Genomic DNA, 23,837 nt, shown 5'->3' with positions numbered 1-23,837 from the left:
ATGGTCACAAGTAGCAAACATATATTACATTCATGGATATATGCATGATATAGGTAACACAGTCAAGTCAGAAACTTTGTTGGGCAGTGGCAAACTTCATGCTTGTGAGCTATTTTCCTGACTCCAATCCGTAGGTCTCCCTCAGATATTCAGCGTAATCACTGTCAGTATCAGATAAGTTGGTTTCTGGCTGAGTGATCCTCGCCCTGTTTGCTCTTTTCTTCAGTCGAACCTTGCGAGGTTCCGGATTCGGATTAACAGCTCCATCTTCATGTTGCTTGTGCTTCCTAATATGCAGTGGGAAACGACATCTCATGTAAGCTGTGAGTGAGCTGTTAATAAATTTTGACATCAAGTGAAGACAGCAAAACAATCATAAGCAAATCTTTAATTAAGTTTCCATTTACTTGATCAATTAATAAACAAACATCCCCATGTGATAAAACACCAAACTCATTTAAAACAATTCTAGGATCTTAAAGATCACTTTTTAAAACCTTTTAAAAGTTTGCCATCAAGTGTAATCGTCACTGAAAGTCCGGTCTCAAATTGGGAGAATCGGTCCTCAGAGCAACTCTAACTAGAGGACCGGTCTTCAAAGGAAAGGACCGGTCCTCTAGCCAATAAAATCAGAGCCACGCTTACTGGAGATCCGGTTCTCAATGGACAGATCCGGTCCTCAAGGCCGGAAATCCAGAATAACACGTACTGGAGGTCCGGTCCTCATGAGAAAGGACCTGTCCTCTAGCTCATAAATTCTGCGCCACGCTTACTGGAAGACCGGTCCTCAATGTGAATGGTCCGGTTCTGAAGCCCAGAAAATGAGAGCAACACTTACTGTAGATCCGGTCCTGAATAGAGAGTACCGGTCCTCTAGCCCATAAATTCATCGCCAGGCAGACTGGAAGACCGGTCTTCACTGTGAATTGTCCGGACCTGAGGCCCAGTAATTCAGAGTAACATTTACTGAAGGTCCGGTTCTCAATATGTTAGAACCGGACCTCTCGCCCAACAATTCATCACTACGCACACTGGAAGACCGATCCTCAATAGAGAGAACCGGTCCTCAAGCCCAGAAATTTCTAATCGACTTACTGGAGGTCTGGTCGTCACATGGTGAGGTCCAGTCCTTAAGCCTTAAACACAAACACGAGTACACTTACAAATCTCCCCCTTCCACGTTTCCTAGACAACACCGCTTATAGATACAGATACAAGACACAAGACACAATTTAAACACATAAACCTGTACTAAGTGTTGCACCTGCAAATAATAGAAATTACAAAAAAACACAACCTGTGGGAAGCAAGGGAAATAAATGGAAACCAAAATAGAAAGGATTCAATGTGAATTAAGAATTGAAGCACAACAAAATATTACAACCATTGAATCAGTTCAATAAGATCCCAAAGTTAACTGAAAACACTACATCTCCCGCTTTTTGGCTAGGAAAAACCAAAGGCCTATTACAAGAAGCACTAAGGATAAAAATCAGGTAAGCGATCCTTTAGTTCGCTTAGAGTCGAGTGGATGTCGTGCAGATCCCCAGTATACCGCTGCTGAAATGCATCCATGCGGTTATCAAAAGCATTCAGGCGAGAGTTAACTGCTGAGAATCCAAGGTCAAGCCGCTCCATGATGGAGACAAAGTTAGGTGCAGCAGGAACTCCAGAAGAAGAAGGCTCAGAGGGAGCAGTCGGAGCTGGAGGAATTGCCTCGGGAACTTGAGCCACCACAGACCGGGAGTTAGCATCACTTTTGCGCAAAACCCATCCGTCAATCGGACCATCCGGATCCCATAGTGGATCATCATCCATCACAGGAATGTCAGAACGTTCGGCAAGGCGAGTGATGAGACAAGGAAATGAAAGTTGAGAATTCACATTTTTGACCGTGCGACCACATTCCACAAGATGAGTGAAAATGATGTCCTCCAAAGGAACAGGAACATCAGGGGTATTCAAGGCAATCATCAACCTACACGCTTCATCAGAGATGCGGGATTTTTGACTCGTGGGATAAACATTGCATCGAACAAACATAAATAGCATACGGAATAGTTGTGTGCAATTTCCAGAGATGACGCGATGAGAGGCAGGGGGAACGAATGTTGGTGCATCATAAAGAGTGGTGATAATGTGTTCCCGTGATAAGGAAGAAGTGAACTTAAGAAACTTTTTATAATCAGTTTTGCCAGAGGAGGGTAGTTTACAAACACTACGAATGTCATCACGCGTAATCATACATTTGTGCTCCCGAAGAAACACATGTGAATCCTTGGTTACTTTGAAATCGGGAGGAAAGTTGGCATAAAACTCACCAACAAGATTGATATTGTATTTAGGGAAGGATTCGACATATGGTCGCAGACCACGTGCCGCTAAAATATTCACGAAGTCAGCACTCATCTCTCGAATGACAATTGGACGCTCAGATATAAAACCTCTATCTTCTATCACCTCCCAACGGGCTTCACAGTCCGCATTGCGAAACCGTCTATACTGACTTGAGTCATCCCTAGGAATAGGAGTCTCTTCCTGAGGTTCGGAAGAACTCGCTTGAGATTTCCGTTTCTTGGCAATGGGCTGCTGAGAGGATGCTTTCTTAGGGGCCATTAAACTAGTCACCTAAAAATTACAAGATGCCATACCATCAAGGGAAGATGATGAATAAGACCAACAACCCAAGGACAATTAACAAAATGCAAAAACACATATAATCCCAACAATTCCAGTATTCATTAGCCACAAATAATCCCAACAAATTACACAAGGGAACACAACCCAGCAAACAAACCCATGGTCCCAATCAAGTTTAGATAAACATAAATTGTATGTTTCGAGAAAGAGGACACATACCGGAGAGGACAAGCCATACCATCCATTTCGAACATTTTCAGAAAATAAGTGGAACCATGAAGAAACAAGCAACAAAGAAGACAAATCAAGTTAGAAAACATCAAAAATATATTAACATACTGTTTAAGGAGAAGGAAGGTCCGGTCGAAAATTAGAGAAATACCTTGGTGAAGAACACAAAATATACCAACACAAATCAGTGGGTAATCTTCAGAAGGGGCCGAAAAGTGAGAGGTCAGAACAAATTTTGAGATGTAATGTGATTTGATGAGGGATTGGGAGGAGGAAGAGAGAAGAAAATAAGAGAGAGTGAAGAGAAGAGGAGCAACGCGCGCAGAGTAGAAAGAGGGGGGCACGGGACACGAGCCACGCAGGAAAGAAAGAGGGAAAAAAAATGAAAAAAAATGACGGCATATTTTGGTGAAAAAATATAATGACTTAAGGAGGTCCGGTTTTCAATTCAAGCAGAAATGATGGATCGCCACTGGAGGACCGGTCTTCTCAAGAGAGGTCCGGTTCTTAATTCAAGCAGATGTGATGGATCGCCTCTGGAGGACCGGTCTTCTCAAGAGAGGTCCGGTTCTCAATTCAAGCAGAAATGATGGATCGCCACTGGAGGACCGGTCTTCTCAAGAGAGGTCCGGTTCTTAATTCAAGCAGATGTGATGGATCGCCTCTGGAGGACCGGTCTTCTCAAGAGAAGTTCGGTTCTCTGTTGCTTCAAAAAAATTTTTTTTTTTTTTGGGGTTTTTTTTTCATATGAAGTTTGTGCAATCGCACCTAAAAACCACATAAATACATGCCCTTTAACGTTTTTTTATTTATTATACAATGAACAAGCATAATGAAATGCATGAAGTCCAATTCAAGGAAGCACATGTTGGTGCATGCTTGACAATAAAACCAATGATTTAACAAGCAAGATATTAACATAATCAAAATATTAGAACAAGCAATAATTAATCCTTACAGAACCTTAGGTTTTACTAATATAAGTTACTAATAAAAGCCTCTTTGGGTGTAGGAGAAAAAGGACCTATGCTTACAATTTCTTTTTCAACATGGTGCATTACGTACTGTTTTGTTCTTACGCTTAGTATATCCATAATCGAATTGGACATTTTTTTCAGCAATTTGATTACCTTTCTTATCATGAACTAACCTGTCATTTGCAGATCGCTGGCCAGGAATTGGTTCTCCAAAGAAGTTGGTGTCACCTCGGCCGTTTCGGTGAGGAAGAACGTGTCGAGTTGCTGGCACCCAATTCGCCAACACAGAATTTTGGAAATCCCTCATTTCATGAGGATTCTCACTTGAATCAGTTTGCGAGCACGCATCCGAGGGTGGTGTATCATAACTTGAGTCTTCAAACCATAACTCCCGATAAACATTAAGATTAATTGGGGTTCTAACTTTCTTAGGCATGATTATGTTTTATATATGTCAAGTGTGGCAGAGTGAGAGCATTGAATGGTTTATGGTGCATACATAGTAGAAATAAATGACAATCAACACTACACTCCATGCACAGGCTTGCTTATCATACGAATGTTGACTATTTGTCATTGAAATGAATAAAGTTCCTGCACTTAGCAGTTTTCAGGTGCATGCAGTGGGAATCTCTGGTGCAGTAGCTCCTCACCACTCTCTTACCAAGTTAGTAATTTGAATAATGTTTTCATCGTTATGCACACATGTATTATTGGTCTGTACTCAATCAAACATCAGGGGTATAATCCACTATTTGCCTTGTGTGTTATGACATAAAGCTGTCAACCAATTGTCCATTTCACAATAATGAACTCCATACCAAGCTATTTTGTCTAGCCTCATCAGTGTTTCAATTATTTTTCTAGACAACAATGTTTCAATAGTTACGACTCTATAAATATGTAATATCTACATAGAGTGATAGAAAAGCATATGGGTTGCTGCATTTGCTTTTAAAATAAACAATCATGAGGCAAGGTAGTAGCGCATCCAGTAAATCCAATCGTCCCTTAGAAAATGGAGAGTCATCATGTGCTCATCCTCATCCACTGCATTCAGATGCGAATCCTTCTCATCAAATTCTTGGACATACAGTGGATTTCAATAATTTTAAGGAAGACCTAGTTGCATTTGAGCTCCCGAAGGGTATAGAGGCGCCAACACCATGCTCACCACTCGATGAGGGCCAGAATGTTACGAGTCTTAGTCCTTCTAGGAGCATTTCTAGTTCCCCAAGAGGTATGCCAATTGGTCCTCAATGGTCACCATTGGTGGAACCTCCTACACCTTACATGGAGGTTAGAGAGGTATATAACCACAACACAGAACCAAAAAATAGTGGATCAAAGAGCCCTGTGAGGGATCCAAAAATAGCGTACCCGATCTACAATTGCATCAAATACTTTAAATACTAGCCTTGTTTCATATATTGTCCATTGCCCTGTTATTTTGTTGATCATCTTAAGGTTACCAAATGAATCCATGTAGATCTTCAAAATTATCGGGTTATTCATATTTGCACATAATATATAATATCCATATGCTATGGAAGCAAATTCCATTACAAAACAACCATCTTATGGTGATGAAAAGAAAGTAAGCACAGTAAGAACTATGAGTATAATGTTCCGTATTGCATGCCTGAAAATACAACATGTGAATCTAATCTACTTGTTTTCTGGATATTGCAAGTGACTTATCTAAGTTCAGATCAGCAGGAACACAAATTGCAAACACCAAAGTAAAATATGTTCACATGTTCATTCGAGGGATATAATTAGTCATGGGCGAAAAACCAAATCACCTCCTCATGATGTTTGCCATAAAGTGTGATATTCAAAATAAGATTTACCTGGCTGTCCATTTAAGTCACCATCACATCTTCCACATCTGTTCGGACCTCTACTTCGTCGACCACATTAGTGGCATCATCCAAGTTTTGAGGTGCAGAAATATCATGGGTTGTTACTATGCCCATGTCAAAATAATCTCTAGGCCTTGTTTTCACGGCAACATGCCAAACTGGTTGATTTAGATCTTGCACATAAAACACCTGATGTGCTTGTGACCCTAAAATAAATGTGTCCTGTGGGGGCATCAATCGAGTGAAGTTCACTAATGTAAACCCATATTCATCTATTTTAATACCACTTTGGCGGCCTTGCCCATTTATCCAGTCACAATCAAATAACACCACATGTCGGTCATTATGATAGTCTAAATCAATAATGTCATTCAGTACACCATAATAGTCAACCATGGATGAGCTCGGATTAGTATCTTCAACTATAGCATAATTCTCATTCTCACCTTGTACAAATACTCCACTATTTTGTGACTGGCCAGCCTCATCAACAGATTTCACATGGAACCGATAACCATTCATTATGTATTTTTTCCAACGACCAGCTCGCCGACTCGGTCCACTAGCCAATGCACACAAGTCGTCACTAATGTTGCAAACCCCACGATCTATTTGGTCATCGATCTGCATAAATGACCAAATATTATACACTATTCCGAAATACATCAACATCATTCTAAATATATCAATTACTAGCAGGATACTAACATGTATTCGAAACCACTCCGGAAATGACAAGTGCGCTAATTGTATAGATGCTGCTTCACTTATGCGTGGTCCTCGATTTGCCCTCTCACGAGCAACGTGGTCCCTAATAAATGAAATAAATGATAAGATGGTTTGACAATTATTTGAAAAAAATGAAACCATCCAGTATTATCAAATTCACATCAACATCTTATGTATTGCACCTTATATAAGGTTGGACTTCGGGGCAGTTGAGCAACACATGCAAGTGTGCTCTTTCCCATTTTGATTGGTCTAGGTTGAATAATTCAACTCTCCCAAGAGATCTTCCAGGTGCTGAAAATATTACTAGTCCGTCACGTGCACCACTCCCTACCGCATCAACATTTCGACCAGGCCTATTTCGACGTGTAACAGTTTCGTCCCCAAGATACATAGAGCAAAAAGTTAAACACTCTTCAACAATATACCCTTCGGCGATGCTGCCCTCGGGACGATATTTGTTACGAACATATTTCTTGAGTGTTTGCAGGTATCTGCATAAAATAATTAACGTGGTGATGAGCATAAGTAAAAGAAAACTAACCCAAATCAAAGTGTAAAAAATATATATATATATAACTTGTGCATGTTTGATTCATGTAACAGAGGAGAATAAAGCAAATAATAAATAAAATATATTTATACATTACATACTGCGTTTTTAATACCTCTCGATTGGGTACATCCACCTGTATTGTACAGGACCAGCTATTGCTGCTTCATCAGCAAGGTGAATAGGCAAGTGAACCATTGAGTCAAAAAATGCCGGCGGCAATAACTTTTCTAATTCACATAATGTAATTGCGATTCTTCGAGACAAAACTTGAAAGTGACCAGTAGTACCAACCTTAGAACAGAGGTTTCGAAAAAATGAACTAAGCTCGAGTAGCACACGAATCACATTTCTTGGTAAGATCCCACGAATTGCAATAGGAATCAAGTACTGCATAAGTATATGGCAATCATGGCTCTTTAGACCTATTAATTTCTTCTCTTCAACTTTAACACATCTGGCTATGTTGGAGGCAAACCCATCAGGAACCTTGACTGATGCAAGGACTGTGCACATTGACGTTTTTTCTTCATTTGATAAGGTGAAAGGCTCGGGGGTAGTTTTGTTCTTCCCCCTTCAAGTATGGGATGTAGTTTTTTTTTCAGTTTTAGATCCACCAAATCCAAGCGAGCCTTGTATGTGTCTTTGTTTTTCCCATCAACACATAACAACGTCCCCAAAACACTATCTGTGACGTTTTTTTCAATATGCATCACATCCAGATTATGTCGAATAAGAAGATCCTTCCAATATGGTAGATCAAAAAAAATGCTTTTTTTCTTCCATGGACCATCGTACTTGGCAGCATCATGTTTGCGCTTGCGAGTTAAAGATTTCTTTTTACCCTTACCGAATTGAAAGGTTAACCCACTTAATGAAGCCAGACACTCTCCACCTGTCATAGGAATTGGTGGTAAACCATGCTCTTGGGATCCGTTAAATGAATGAGTCAATCTTCGAAACCGATGATTGATAGGCAACCATCGACGATGACCAAGATAACATTCTTTTTGACTTACATTCAACCTTAGAGAATATGTCCCATATGCACATTGTGGACATGCCTTCTTCCCTTTAGTGCTCCAACCTGAAAGCATCGCATATGCTGGAAAATCATTAATTGTCCATAAAACGGCAGCACGCATGATGAAAGTCTCTTTTTTCACTGCATCAAATGTTGGTAACCCATGTTCCCAAAGAGTCTTCAACTCCTCCACTAAAGGTTGAAGATAAATATCTATATCATTTCCAGGACTCTTAGGACCGGGAATAAGCAAAGAAAGCATTAAGCACGGTTGTTTCATGCATAGCCACGGTGGAAGATTATAAACTGAAATTATCACCGGCCAAGTACTGTGGGATAAGCTCATCATTCCGAAAGGATTAAATCCATCACTAGCCAACCCTAAGCGCACATTACGTGGCTCTGAACCAAAGGATGGATCCAAACTATCTAATTTTTCCCACGCTGGGGAGTCTGCAGGATGCCTAAGCACACCATCCACCTGTCTGCGTTCGGCATGCCATACCATAGAATCAGCGGTATGATGTGACATATAAAGACGTTGGAGTCGTGGTCCCAAAGGAAAGTAACGTAACACCTTATTAGCAACTTTAGTACGAGTGACATGTCCGGCCTCTATGTTTTCCTTGTAACGTGGTTTGCCACACACATGGCATGATGTATTGTTGGCATGCTCCTTCCAATATAACATGCAATCTTTTGGGCATGCATCAATTTTTTCATAACTCAAACCCAAGTCAGTAATGAACTTCTTGGTCTTATAAAAACTGGGTGGCAAATTCACCCCTTTCGGAAACCAATCCTTTAGCAAAGTCAGCAATTCTGTAAAAGATGTGTTGGTCCAAGAATGCAAGCACTTGATCTGATATAATCTCACCAAGAAGGAAAGCTTAGTTCTGCCACAGCCTGGGTACAACTCTACTTTAGCATCCTCCATCGCATGGAAAAAGCTTTCAGCAGCAGAAGTGGGCCCAGACGGCGGGGAGGTATCATCATTAGTTCCAGCAGTATATTCAAACCCATGCATTCCAAAGGCATCATGCAACATACCAGTCATATCTTCATTCTGAACATGGGTTGCTTCGGTGTTAGGCCTAGGCAACTGCTCCCCATGCGATGTCCATGGTGCATTAACATAATCTTCGTCCATACCATCAACAAAAATGTGTTCTTCAACTTCTATAGGTGACTTCCAATACCGATTACAACATTGACTACACGGGCACTTAATGTGCCCATCAAATGCGGATACTCTTAATGCATGGGCGATGAATGCACGTAGCCTTGTCAAATATTCGTCACTCATACGATCCAAAAATACCCAATCTTTATCCATTGAGAAGTCACTATCTGCCTAGTAATTAGAAGAAAACTAAGTCAATTTGCAGAAAAAATCCTTCAAATAATAGCAGACGAAGCCCATAAAGATGTTCAACAAAAAAGTGGATGTATGAACAATAGGAAATATGCTTGGATGCAGTTTCCCAATACATACTTATGACAATTGATGGATATATTCAACAATTAATTTTAATTTCTACTGTAACCACCTGCTCGTTGTTCATTTGCTTATACCCAAAACTGCCAAGGCCAATACAGAGAGAGAATAATAAAAACATGGGTTGGGAGGAAGAAGGATAACTAAATGGGATCAGAAAATTGAGTCATTTTTTCACTACCTTTGTTGATAACAATTATATCTACATGTAAATAGAAATTGAGACAACAACAAACTTGATTTCAATTGTGAAAGCGCACAGACCAAGCTTCAAGTGTTCTTCTTTGTTCTGTATTTAGAATCTTAAAAAAAAAACTGCAGGAATATAGGTCAGCTCAAATATACAAGTAGGTATTGTAATATTAAAAATGCAATACTAAAAATTAAATGCTTGCTAAATTAAAATGTCAAACAAAATACATACGTATGGGGATTATTCATCACGCAAGTGACAAACCAAATGCATACTCATATGATATATTCATAACATATATTATAAAGTCATGAACCTCAAAAAATGGGAATTCCTAAATTGCAATCAAACCCAATATTTCTATTGTTCTAAATCAATCAGATGTAGAGCAAATAATAGGTAAGTCTAACATGTAATAATTCAAGTTTAGATTGCCAGGTTCTCCTTGTCAATTTCTCATCTCATTAATCTAATCCGGTCTCGTGGTCGTTGTTGAACTTCATAGCCAACAACTCATAATGGGGATGAAGTATAAGAAGACTACCATTACATACTTAATTAGGCAAATTTGGGATATGAGTATACTAAATAAACCCATACCTGGCCTTATTTGATCCCTGAGCGCAGAAAAATTTCTCAATCAAAGGGGGGAAGAGAAGGGGGTTTTGCTCCTGCGCGCGGTGGGTACTGCTAATATCATTTATTTCGCGTGATAAATTGGAGAGGGAAGGAGGAGGGTTAATCCTTCATATCGCATATGCCATATTATTTTGGTCATGGCACAGTATGTAAACCGTGACTAATAGATAAAATCTGACAGTAATGATGGATCGCCTCTGGATGACCGGTCATCTCAAGAGAGGTCCGGTTCTTAATTCAAACAGAAATGATGGATCGCCTCTGGAGGACCGGTCTTCTCAAGACAGGACCGATTCTTAATTCAAGCAGAAATGATGGATCGCCTCTGGAGGACCGGTCTTCTCAAGAGAGGTCCGGTCCTCTGTTGCTTATAATTTCAGGGTTTAGGGTAAACCGTGACAGTGGCAATAGTAATTTTGATCATGGCACAGTATGTAAACCGTGACTGAAAGATAAAATATTACTTTTGGAATAGGCACTGCATGAAAACAGTGACTAATAGTTTAAATATACACAATTTATTCAAAACCGTGAGACTTTAGATAACCAGTAAACTTGTACACAATCCGAACAATACTTAGTACATGGCACGGTTTGGAAATCTGTGAATTACTACATGTCACAGTTTGGTAATCCGTGACTTAGTAAATGCGAATGTTGTACTCATTCATTTATCGGCTCCGTTGCAGCGGCTCCACGCAGCCGAAGCCGCTGCATTTTAAAAATCCTCACAGTTACCAGTGCCTATTATTAAATTACTCACGCTTACACCGTGAACACTAAGTTTGAGTCACTGATTGCTCAAAACCATGTTTGGAAATGCTGTAATCTCATTCGCCTCATAACTGTGAGTCATTATTCGTGCCTACTGTCCATTTTTCCAGTAGTGATCACAACGTAGTGCATTTCGATGTTAAATCCTTCTCCAAGAAGAAGGCAAAAATAAATAATTAAGATACAAATATTTAAATTGATACTGACCGAGAAAGCATGCGTCATATGCACACAGAACTCAACAGCAATGCCCACTGACATCACAAGGTTAACAACAGAGATTGCATTCAATTGGATGTTAAGAATTGCCATCACACCCTGTAGAATGTTATCTTGTGAGCAAACATGACAACTAATAGAATTTTTTTTTTTTTTGAAAGAGAATTTTGTGGAAGAAAGATCACCAAGAGATCCACTACAATCATTGCCAACACCAGTAGAATTATTGCTGAACTCCATAAACTACAAACCAAATTTCAAGGGAAGATCAATATATCATTTCTTATACTCAATTCATTAAATATAAACACCTCCTCCTCACAAATTTTCTTGCCTACAATTAACTAAGGGCTAAGAATATCATTACTGACCTGCAGGTGATAACCAGACAAACAATAAATACAGCACCTGGAAAAACATAAAACAGATCCTGATTTATTCTTTTTGATAAACTGAAAAAACCATAATTTATCATATGCACATAAGTAGAGAAAGATACAAACTTCATAGTAAAGTCTGAGTTTCAGACAAGTAACATTTGAGTTTTACATCAATAATTTTGGATATAAGAATTAATACATATGTAGAAATAATCTAACTTTATCATTGTTTTATAACAAATAATAACAACTAACCAATAGCTATAGAAAGGTTGATCAGTGCTGTTCTCCAAATATCAAGGTATTGCTCAAAGAACATATAAAAAACTGAATAAGGGAATATCTCAATCTGCACCAGAAAAGAAACATCAGTCCAATAGACATACCAGAGTAGCACCAAGGAATAAAATTTCGGGTTTCGAGGAAATTTCGATGAAAATTTCGACGGAAATTTCGAAGATTTTTAAATTTCGACAAAAATTTGATGAAAATGATGGAAATTGTTATCAAAATACGGAAATTTTGAATGAAACTTTACCATATGTTTATTTATCATATTATCTACTAAATTGATAAAAAATATTGAAGAAACCAAATTATATAGTAGGTTTCATGTTATATAAGATAAATATAATGCACGCTGGAGACAAATACTGTTAAATAAAATTAGTATAAAATGAAATTAGTATATTATCTATACTCTATAATATATACACTAAACCCTATATATTTTATAATCTATATTCTATATTATTTAGGATATGGTATATGATACTATGGTTTAAGCCCTTTAGGGTACTTTAAATTATTTTTTATATAAAAATATATTATAGTTTACTAGTTTAGGGTTTAAAAATAACTAAACGAAACTCCAAAACGGGCAAACGAAACCCCAAACTATTTTTTTTCTTCACAATTAACCCAAAGGCCCCAAACCCCAATCAACCCTAAACCTTTTTAATTTTTTTCTCTATTTTTTTTTTCTTCTTTTTCTTTCCTTCCTTTTCTTTTTTTTCTTTTCTTTTTTTTTTTTCTTCTTTTTTTTCCTTCCTTTCCCTTTCCTTTCTTTTCCCTCGAGGCTCCACTATCCAGCAGGCAGCAACCCATTTTTCTGCATTTCTTCTTCGGCCCATCGCCCCTGCATCTCCCCCGCCGTCGCCCCTGCCCTCGGCCCTTCGCCCCTCTGCCGTCGTCCCATCGCCCCCTGCCCTCGCCCCGTCGCCCTCTGCCGTCGCCTCTCTCCCTCGATCTTCCCTCTGCCGTCGCCTCTCTCTCCCCCTCGATCTCCCCTTGCCGCCGCCCTGCCGCCACCCCTCTTTCTCCCTCGATCTCCCCCCTGCAACCTCTCCATTTTTCTGCAAAAACCCAGCTCTAAAACCAGATTGAAAACCACCGTCGAAAATTTCGCCGAAATTTCGACGATTTCGGCGAAATTTCGATAATTTCGACAATTTCGACGAAATCATCCCGAAATTTTAGCAAATATGGGTTTCGATTTCGACACCCCCAAAAATCGAAATTTTCGGCGAAAACTTCGAAATTTAACACTCTGAGTAGCACAGAGGTGAATAAAAAATTTAGGTTCTAAGTTCATTTTTGCCCATGAACTATAGGGTCTATTTCAAATAGCTTCATGTACTATCAAATATTTCAAATAAATCCATAAATTAAACGAAATTATACAAAATAGCCCATCTGTCAAATATTAGAGGGGTAATTTTGTCATTTCATCAATTAACAATATTTAATTATTATTTAAATAATCAAAATTAATATAACTAAAATAATTATAAAAAAAACCCACCCGGCCCGTTCCCCCACCCCCGCCACCTTGCCCCTCCCTCCCCTGCCACCCAGCCCCTCCAGAAACCCCAACCCACGAACCCAAATCCTCCGTGAAGTCGAGCCCACGCCAAGGTTCGACCCGCTTTCCTCAGCCAGTCAGCCATCGTACATTTCATACTCTATTTACCCCACCACCCTGCCAACGTACCCAGCCCCTCCTTCCCCCGCCCCCCCCCCCCCACCACTCCACCTCCCCCCATCCCCGCCACTCCCCCCACCCACCCTGTGCCACCCCCCTCACCCCAACCCCACCATCCCCCCACCCACCCTCCTACTGCCGACAGAACCCCACCATTCCCACACATTCCATGCCAACGCTGTCGTCGTTGATTTCGGAGTCCGGCGTGTCGTTTTGGTCGAGGAAGGAGCGGAGGAGGTTGGTGAAGACGTAGGGGTGGAGGTCGCCGAGCCAGAGGAAAGGCTTCTTGAGAGGAGTGCGCCAGTCAGGGTGGAGGAGCTAAGCGACGGCGACGACGACGACGTCGTTTGAGGCGGCGAGGTCAAGCGCGTCGTAGTAGGATTGGAAGTGGTGGTAAAGGTTGTCGACGTGGGGGTGGGGAAAGTGGCTGGGGTTGTCGCGGAGAGAGAGAGAGAGAGAGAGAGAGAGAGAGAGAGAGAGAGAGAGAGAGAGAGAGAGAGAGAGAGAGGCTGGGTGGCGGGGGTGGAGGGGCAAGGTGGCGGGGGAGGGAGGGGCAAGGTGGCCGGGTGAGTGAACGGGCTGGGGTGGGTTTTTTTATATAATTATTTTGGTTATATTAATTTTGGTTATTTAAATAATAATTAAATATTGTTAATTGATAAAATGACAAAATTATCCCTCTAATATTTGACAGATGAGCTATTTTGTATACTTTCGTTTAGTTTATATAGCTCATGGGCAAAAATGAACTTGAACCAAAAATTGTATTAGTCTCTCTCAGCTACGTCACAAACGAGAGAAACAAAACTCATAAAGTGTATACAATTGGTGATGGAGAATTATTTTTTTATTATTTTATTTTTTCAAGCTTACAAGCGAAGGAGTCTATTTTTAGACTTTTTTACTAAGCTAAAAACTACCATAAACTTTTATCTGCCTTGACTGAGTTTTGCATGGGAGCTTATTTGGACGTCAGCACAAATGCACGATTAGTGTTTCTCTAACTTTGGTGATCTCTCTCCTTTGTTTTTGTTTTTTTTTTTTTTGTCTTGTTTTTCGTCTGTTCACAAATAACTTTAACAAGATCGATACATCAATCCCCATCACATTTTTTTTTTTTTTGCTCAAATGCTCATCACAAATTTAATGGTTAACCATCAATATTTAATTTACTATCTTTATACCATTTCCTTTTTTTAATCCATCCAAAACCAAAGTTAAAGATTAAAAATTGTATACTTCTTTTTTCTCTTTTCCATTCAGTACATTTTCTCTCCTTACTTTTGATAAATAAAACATAAAATATTAAACATTAAAGGGTTTTATACTTTCCAACAATGGCAGAGCTGAGAGAGAGAGAGAGAGAGAGAGAGAGAGAGAGTGAAGCTTCTGAAAATTGACAGTTTAACTCAAGATCAGAGACGTACAATTCGCCCACTTCCCTTTCTATCATCTACAAGAATTGTTGCAGGTGGCCAGGGACGGACCCAGGAATTTAAAATGGGGTGGGCTAAACTTTGGCAGTATAACATTTGTTTTTATAACACTTTTCAAATTCAAATAACTTGTTAAAACACTTCATTGATCTAAAATGTAATTTATTCAAAGAAAACTCGAAGTGAATTTTATTAATAAACAACAAAAAATACACTTACTTAAGTTGTGCCCTATGATTCTTTACAATATTAAAATCATCAATAACAGAATCATAACTGATAGTATCAACAAGATCTTTTAATTTCAATGTGAATAACCATACAATAAGCAATAAACTCATCACATATCTTGTTTCAAAGTCAATTTTTAATAAATTTTATGGATGAAAATGTTCGCTCAATTGTTGCTGTCGAAACATGAAGAGTCAACACAAGACGAATAAATTTCTCGATCAACCATTATAATTTTCTTGTTCTAACAAGTTCATGACATAATTCATAAACGGAGGACAACACATTATGAAATTGTAAATAATGTGCGAAATATTAGAATTGTCTATTATATGTGATCAATTAAAAACTAATGGCTATTTAGTAAAATAAATTAACAAATTAACAACATATAAACAATTAAAAAAATTAATAGTTCTATAACATATTATAACAAACTCAAACATCCCCTAACTTAAAATTTTAGAACTTTTAATTGAAATTGAAAGCCCTATATTAAAACCATAAATCAAAAAGCTAATTTTAAATTTAGAGATTCAAAAGGAGTTATTAGACTATTATTATAGTTGAGTGACAACAATTGAGTATTGAGTTATTAGGCTAATATTACTACAAGCCTTTTTTTTTTTTTTTTGCCAAAAAATGGGGTGGGCTGTACTTGAAGAGGTCCGTCTCTGCACGTGGCACTCTGACTCTGTTACAATTAGTCTAGTGTCCTTTTCGTCTTCTTTATACAACATTATTGAGTACTTGAAAACAAAGGGATCAGAAAGACTTCAATATAACTATATAAGATACAAATTTGATATTTGGAATGCAGAAGTTTTGTACTTTTAATATAATAGCAATTAAGTCTAAATAGTTAATTTCATTTAAATTTTTGATAAAAAATTTTATATGGAAGCAATTACTTTACACATGATTGACATTTCAAACATTTTAGTTTACCTAAGGCCCCGTTTGGTATCCAACTAAAATTTTTTTTCCAAAAATTAAGATTTTTTTTTTAAATATGAGTTTTCAAAATCAATTTTTTAAATTTGAAAATAATTTTTAAATTTAAAAAATGATGACATCTAAGAAAAAAGGAAGTGTAAAAAAAAAAAAGAGAAAAACGATGTTTTATCATTTTTTAAAAAAGGCATGTTTTTGAATTTTTTTTCTAAAAATTATTTTTAAAAATCGTCTACCAAACACGTTTTTTTGACTAAAACTTGTTTTTTTGTTTTTGAAAACAAAAAATAGTTTTTAAATAAAATACTAAACAGGCCCTAAATGTCTATTTAAATTTTTACCCGTTATAGAACATATTCAATTTACCGATAAAACTTCTTATCTTTTTAGATTGATTGTGTTTAATGACAGGTATGAGTTTACATAAACATATAAGTGAATAAGATATCCAAAATACCACTCACAATGTCGGATTTTCCTTCAATAATTTAAATTGACCGAAATTGCTATTGTGTTACAAATACATGATTGAAATTGACAAAATCAAAAGATCATGATCAAAGTAAAAAATTTATAAAAATATAGGTTTAAAAGTATCGTTTGGCCTAAATAAAATAAAGAGAGTGACTCAAAGAGGCGTCGTAGAGCATCTAAGGTGGGAGAGTGAGCGAGTGAGTGGCAAAGCCCAAAGGCACTACCCCTCCATTTGTTTATTCAGTGTTGAACAAATTCTGATTCCCAAAGGATTCCCATTTCCCACCCACCGCTTCAAATTATATATATATTGTATCATCACCCAAACTGAATCAGCGCTCTGATTCTCTCAATCTTTCTCTCTCTACTCTTGCTACGCTGTTGGTTGACTTTCACAGCGAGAAGTGCAAGGCCCATTGATGGATTTTTTGCGTACGTGTGTGTGGGGTCCATAGGTACAAGCAGAAAGGGAGAATCTTTCTCACACAAATACAATTGCCAATTAGCATGGAATCATAAACAGTATTAGAGAGAGAGAGAGAGAGAGAGAGAGAGTCCCAGCTTGGAACTTTGGAATTGTGTTTGTCGAGGGGACATCACAAGGAACACAAGGAACTAGGTGGACTAGGAATTGCCCCCTTTATGAGATTGTTTGTTGCTCCATATTCCTCCTCTTGCAGACACTTTTATTGGTATTTCAGGAGAAGTGTATGAATAACTAAATACAACAAAAATACCCACATCATCCTGGGTATCTACAAGACTCTTCACACAGTAAGTTGTTCTTTTCTCTCTTATTTACTTTTTCTGGTTTCTTTTGTCTTGGGTCAGAAACTGGAGTTGATGAAACTTGTTGATTTCTTTTTTATTTCATTGATGAAACTGTTTCTGTCACTTTCTATGGCTAAAATTAGATTCTTGATTGTAAGTTGATAAGTTGGAAAGTGGGTTTTTTATATTTTATTTTTCTTTCTATCATCCCTTTTGATTTGCATCGTAGATATTTGCAACTTTGATGGATGTGGAGTGGGAGTGGGAGGCCCAAGTTCTCTGATGAAATTTTATTCTATTAGACTATTACTGTTATTAGTTCTTGGTAATTTGATTAGTTTTTGATACTTTTGACTCGTATACGATTTGTATGGTAAAAAAACAGAGAATATAATCTTCATATTCTTTCATGGTTAAGATTTTGATTGGTTCACTTTTCTTACTTCTCGAAAAGTAGTTTGCAATTTCTTCTTTTATTTTGTATACTCATAGAATCTTGTTTAAAATTTTGGGGAATTTGGACAGACTAGAATTTCAAGGAAGGACAGTGGAGACTGGACTTGTTCTTAAGACATCTTCTATTTTGATATTTTAGCTCGCATTCGATCAGTTTAGGGACCTAAAGGTTCTCAAATAAATTCAGTGGAATAGAATCTAGAAAGTGGGGTTTCTGCAAAGGGGTCATCATGGAAGATGGTCTTTTATCATCAGCTACGATGCTGGGAGCTCAACTTGATTTCGCTATGGATTTAGACTTCATGGATGAAGTCTTCTTAGAGGGATGCTGGTTGGAAACCACAGATGGACCCGAATTTCCTAATCAGATCTCCTCCGGTTCAGATGCCCTCTTGGACCACTCAATTTTTTGGCCTGCGTTGGAGACCAATGGCAATTTGAGCATGAACCCATCTCAAAACAGCAATCAACAAGAGATGCAAAGACCATTGTTGAATATGATAGATGCTGTCAATGTTCAGTCTCCTGGCCAGAATATGATAGATGCTGAAGGTTGCTCTGGTCAACTAGCAGATCCTACAATTGAAGGTCATGAATTGAGCAGAAGGTGGTGGATTGGACCCACAGAAAATCCAGTGATGGAGAGATTAATGAGGGCACTTGTGTACATTGGTGATGTCATGAGAAACAAAGATGTCCTTGTACAAATATGGGTGCCAGTAGATAGAGGGGGTAGACGTGTTTTAACAACTAATGATCTACTTTTCTCACTTGATTCGGGCTGTCCCAGGCTTGCCAAATATCGAGGCATCTCTGTGAATTATCAGTTCTCGACTGGAGAGGATTCTGAGGAGTTGGTTAAGGGGTTGCCTGGCCGGGTTTTCTCTGGTAAGGTTCCTGAGTGGACTCCTGATGTTCGATTCTTTAGAAGTGATGAGTACCCTCGGGTTGACCATGCTCAACTGTATGATGTACGTGGAACTCTAGCACTTCCCATCTTTGAACAAGGTAGTAGGACTTGCTTGGGCGTCCTTGAGGTTGTTACAACCACCCAGAAGATAAAGTATCAAACTGAGCTTGAAAGTGTCTGCAAGGCACTTGAGGTCTGTGCTCTTTCCTGAATCAGCATTTCATTCTTCAATTTTTTTTTCTTCGTATCAATTAGGACAGTGAGTGTTGTGTAAAAGACTGCAAGAGACCCGGGGAGTTTATTGTTTTTTTTTTTTTTAATGACCATTGACAAATTATATTACAGGAGTTGACATCAATCAAAGTCCCATTAGTCCCTGTGAATGTAATATAACTGATAATCAAGATGTAAACATATTATCTGTATTTAATTTGTGGTAACCGACATTTTTTGTTTATTTTCAAGAGAGTCCTCATTCAAAATTAAAGTGTATAGGTGGCCATCCAATCTTAACATTGTAAAACTTCTTGCTTTATTGGCTTTTATTGTTTTATGCAGACAAACTTCCCTTTACTGTTTTTGAACTTGCGGTCTGGTCTGTATGTCTTTCCTGTCCTCCCCCAACCACCCAACACTGAATATCAGTAATGTCTGTGATTATAGCTTTCAGAGATACAAAAATTCCAAATGCAGTGTCGATTACAAGTCATTAAAGACTTGTGATATGAAATTCTTCTTTGATCCATGCTCCTTAGATAAGGACTTTTGAGATTCTTCTTTACTACTCTTCTCCAAATCAGCCTGTTCTCATGAATCTTGTTTTCTGATCTGCACAAGCCTTTTAAATCTGCAGGCTGTTGATCTTCAAAGTTCTAAAAATTTGAGTACTCATAATGTAAAGGTAAGCAGATAATTTCCATGAAGGCAAAGTGATTTATTAGATAAATATTCCAATATCACTTTTAAGGTCATTTGGTGTATTATCTTAGCAGGAGTGTGACAAGCCCTACCAAGCTGCATTACCCGAGATCCAGGAGGTCTTGAGATCTGCATGTGAGACACACAAATTGCCTTTAGCACAAACTTGGGCTCTGTGCACTCAACAAGGTAAAGATGGGTGCCGACATTCTGATGACAACTACGTTCACTGTGTTTCAACTGTGGATCATGCTTGCCATGTGACTGATCGTCATATCCAGGGCTTTCATGAAGCTTGTTCTGAACATCACTTGTTAAAAGGCCAAGGCATTGTTGGGAGTGCTTTTATGACTAATCAACCATGCTTCTCAAATGACATAACTTCCTCTGTCAAGACAGAGTATCCTCTATCTCACCACGCCAGGATGTTTGGGTTGCATGCAGCTGTTGCAATACGTCTACGGAGCATCCTCACTGGTTCAACTGATTTTGTTCTGGAGTTCTTCTTGCCTGTGGAGTGCAGGGATCCTGAAGAACAGAAGAAGATGCTGACTGCACTATCCTTAATCATACAACAGACTTGCCGGAGCTTACGGGTTGTCACAGACAAGGAACTAGAGGAGGAAACTGATTTTCCAGTCAGTGAAGTGGTTGTCCCTTCAGACCCCAGCCCTAGTAGTTTTGCCTGTTTAACAGAGGTCCAACAGAGTGGTAATGATGTCTCAATATACCCAAAGGAAAAACAAAGGGAGATTCTGGGTGTGAAATCCTCAAAGTTAAAGCAGCATCAACAAGATTCAAACCAAAAAGTCGGTACTGAGTTTGGTGGAGAGTGTTCTACTTTCGGTGAGGGTAGCTTCTCAAGCGTTGGTGTGAATAAGACAAGAGAGAAAAGACGTACCAAGGCAGAGAAAGCTATCACCTTGCAAGTTCTTCGAAAATATTTTTCTGGTAGCCTAAAAGATGCTGCAAAGAGTATTGGAGGTATGCACTTCTTCTGATAAACCTGCTTCCTTTTTGATGTTTTAGCTCTTGTGAATGTCTGTGTGGCATTTTGGTGGCCTTCAGAGTAATGGTGCTGTGTGTATACTTTATGTAATTCATTATCGTTTTATGTGTATACTTTGTATAGTATACATATACGCACTGCAATGTTCCAAAGTAAAGTTGCCATGTTAGTGTTTTCAGTTTCAGCAGCTATTACCAACTGAATTAAACAAAATGTCTACAAGACTAGCACACTATAATATTTGCAACTCTTTGTATTTATGTGGATTATGTTAAAATTTCTACTAGGAAGATTACTTTCCTTTTTCAAAATTTCATGTTTAATATTGTTTTTTTTTTTTCTTTTGTTTTTTCAAATTTACCATGTTTAGTTTGCTCCACAACCTTGAAGAGGATATGCCGACAACATGGGATTAAACGTTGGCCATCTCGAAAAATCAAGAAGGTTGGCCACTCTCTACAGAAACTGCAACTTGTTATCGACTCAGTCCAAGGCGCTTCTGGTGCTTTCCAAATTGACTCTTTCTATACAAACTTCCAAGAGCTAACCTCTCCAAATTTATCGGGGACCAACCCATTTTCAACTTCAAAGCTGAGTGATCAGCCAAAGCCAACAAACATGCCTGCGGAAGGTGGTGTTTTCAGCTCCCAAGCTACTGCATCAAAATCTTCCTCATCTTCATGCAGTCAGAGTTCCAGTTCAAGCCATTGCTGTTCCAGCAGGACACAGCAACAACCTCCCACATGGAACGTCGCTGGTAACGATGATTCAATTGTTGGAGGTAACTCTAGTGATGGCATGCTAAAGAGGGTCAGAAGTGAGGCAGAGTTGCATGCCTTGGGTCAAGATGGAAGGGAGCTACTGCCAAGATCCCAAAGTGGTAAAAATCTCAGAGAGCAACAAAAACTGCAGTCTATTCCACCTGCAGTGAAAAATAATGGCCGGCTAATTCAAGAAGGGGATGCTCAAAGAGTAAAAGTCACATATGGAGACGAGAAAACCCGGTTCCGCATTCAAAGTGATTGGGGATATGAAGATTTGGTGCAAGAAATTGCAAGGCGATTTAGTATAGAAGACATGAGTAAATTTGATATCAAATACTTGGATGATGACTCAGAGTGGGTGCTATTAACATGTGATGCTGATTTAGAGGAGTGTATTGATGTATGCCAATCTTCGCCGGGCCACACAATTAAGCTCTCTCTCCAGCTTTCTCGTCGTCATTTAAAACTGTTGTTAGGTAGTAGTGGCCATTCATGAGTGTAAGATGCTTCTCGAGTTGCAACACTGATGTTGCAGAATTTTGCAGTCTATAAAATGCACGTACCACTTGCACTAGTTTCAGTACTGGTGTTGAAGTCTCACTGCATGGATTGGAGCATGAAGTCTTGGTAATCCATCTTAAACAGAAATTATCTGGGGATATTGAGTTCAAGGCATTGGTCAAGCTTTTTTGCTTTGTTGGTCCATTATATTATATATAGTTGATAGTTGCCAGTATATTTTAGTGAATGAACATAATTTTTTTGTTCAACAATGAAGTGTAAGCTTTTTGGCCATAATTGTGAAGATGCTGTGCTTATTGTGAGAGACTGCCTGCCCTAAGGCTAGAGAGGTTTGGGCTGGTTCTGGCATGCCTGCTTCTCTTGTTGATGGTCAGAGAGGAGATAGGGTTGGTTGGATTCTTAATCATCTTAAGAACAATGGTCATGATTGCAGCGGTCTTCCTTGGGCCACTGTGTCTGAGTTTCTGGTATCTTTGGAAGCGGAGGAAGCAGAGGGTGTTCTGTCCTAGATCTTCTCCCAACATATGGCCTCACAAGACTGTTCTGGATGCAGCTTAGGAATGGTTTTGTGCTACTAGGACCAAGTTGTCAAAACCCTTAAGGACTCAAGCTACTCTAGCTTGGCAGTTTCCTGTTTCTGGATCACCATGGAGAGTGGCAAAAGGCAGATTCTAAATGCTGAGTTATGGGGGATATAATTGGGCTTAAGTCTGCTTGGGACTCGGGTTGTTTGGAAGCCTCTTGAGGATTGTCATCCTCTATCTACTCTCATTCTCGGGTGCAAGCGTTTGTTGGGGTTGGAGTGGACTTGTAAAGTGTTGCTGACAGTCTTGCTGAGTTGGGCATCTCATCCCCTCCTACTTGTGCAGGGAAGATTAGTTGAGGACCTGGCAGGTGTTGCTAGGCCTTGGGCTATTTTTGTAGTCTTTTTCTTGTTTTTTTAGGCCTTTGGCCCCCTTATTCACCATAAAAACTGTAGGCTTTTTGCTTTTGTTCTTGTTCTTGTTCTTGTTTTCCTTTTGTAATGTGAATTGATTTATGTAACCAACTAAATTGTAGATATTGGTAGATTTCTAGTTGAAATTAACTGGAATTGATTATTCTCAAATTATAGGGAGTTTTCCTATTGATAAATAGTGTTTATGCTGATATTATTTAGAGTCCATTAATTACAAGGTATTGACAATATTTTAAATTAACTAAAAGCACTTAAATAAAAATAATTACTCAAACCCCACCTACTACTTACTTGCAGCCCACCCCCTATAAAGCCCAACAGAAAACAACTTCTAGGTAATATATATTAACCCAAACTTTCACAAAAAATTAACTTTCAGGTAATCTAGTCAACCATGAAAGCAGAAAATGATGAACATTACCTGCAAGCTAACTACACATACAAACAAATTCTTTAGAGTGTACGCCGAAATCTAAAAACATAAAAAGGAGGACTCCATATTTCATAAAATTATTAGATATGCAAACCAAAAAAAAAAAAAAAAACACATAGAATAAGAAAGTTTTTATGAAACTATTACAATAATGAAAAATTTAAGAATTATAAGACTCCAAATTCAAACTGGTATATCAAATTTGAGAATTTTCATAAATTAAATTATAATTGAAACTGAAACTGCAATTGAGATTTCAACTGAAACTGAAATTGAAACTGCGAACTGAAACTGT

General features: G+C 38.5%; 3 protein-coding genes across 6 annotated transcripts; 1 reads left to right on the top strand and 2 right to left on the bottom strand.

The window, feature by feature from the left end:
• Window positions 1–204: 204 nt before the first annotated feature.
• On the bottom strand, window positions 205–8,292 carry LOC147273123 (uncharacterized). Of its 3 annotated transcripts, none has more exons than XM_086257685.1 (5): window positions 7,111–8,292; window positions 6,625–6,936; window positions 6,422–6,524; window positions 5,702–6,337; window positions 205–287 (listed from the first exon to the last, which is right to left on the bottom strand). In XM_086257685.1, exons 1-4 carry the CDS (start codon window positions 7,509–7,511, stop codon window positions 5,714–5,716), a joined length of 1,440 nt encoding a protein of 479 aa, XP_086113811.1. In that variant the 5' UTR covers window positions 7,512–8,292; the 3' UTR covers window positions 205–287; window positions 5,702–5,713. The 3 variants fall into 3 exon arrangements, with proteins under 3 accessions (XP_086113811.1, XP_086113810.1, XP_086113809.1); XM_086257684.1 differs by lacking the exon at window positions 205–287 and adding an exon at window positions 4,970–5,136; XM_086257683.1 differs by lacking the exon at window positions 205–287 and having other exon boundaries at window positions 5,373–6,337; window positions 7,111–8,291.
• Window positions 7,680–11,435, bottom strand: LOC147273122 (uncharacterized). The gene is made up of 3 exons (XM_086256738.1): window positions 11,331–11,435; window positions 7,794–9,373; window positions 7,680–7,683 (listed from the first exon to the last, which is right to left on the bottom strand). Exons 1-3 carry the CDS (start codon window positions 11,433–11,435, stop codon window positions 7,680–7,682), a joined length of 1,689 nt encoding a protein of 562 aa, XP_086112864.1.
• A 5,904-nt stretch (window positions 11,436–17,339) lies between these two features.
• LOC147273121 (protein NLP5-like) lies at window positions 17,340–23,144 on the top strand. Of its 2 annotated transcripts, none has more exons than XM_086227545.1 (5): window positions 17,340–17,575; window positions 18,098–19,131; window positions 19,792–19,839; window positions 19,931–20,840; window positions 21,236–23,144. In XM_086227545.1, the coding sequence occupies exons 2-5, from the start codon at window positions 18,259–18,261 to the stop codon at window positions 22,123–22,125; spliced, it is 2,721 nt and encodes a 906-aa protein (XP_086083671.1). In that variant the 5' UTR covers window positions 17,340–17,575; window positions 18,098–18,258; the 3' UTR covers window positions 22,126–23,144. The 2 variants fall into 2 exon arrangements, with proteins under 2 accessions (XP_086083671.1, XP_086083670.1); XM_086227544.1 differs by having other exon boundaries at window positions 19,928–20,840.
• Window positions 23,145–23,837: the final 693 nt, after the last annotated feature.

The sequence above is a fragment of the Dryas octopetala genome, chromosome 9, assembly GCF_963921425.1.
Source record: "Dryas octopetala chromosome 9, drDryOcto1.1, whole genome shotgun sequence".
NCBI lineage: Eukaryota > Viridiplantae > Streptophyta > Magnoliopsida > Rosales > Rosaceae > Dryas > Dryas octopetala.
The sequence above is the reverse complement of the archived record's forward strand: the minus strand, read 5'-3'. Positions and strand labels throughout refer to the sequence as shown.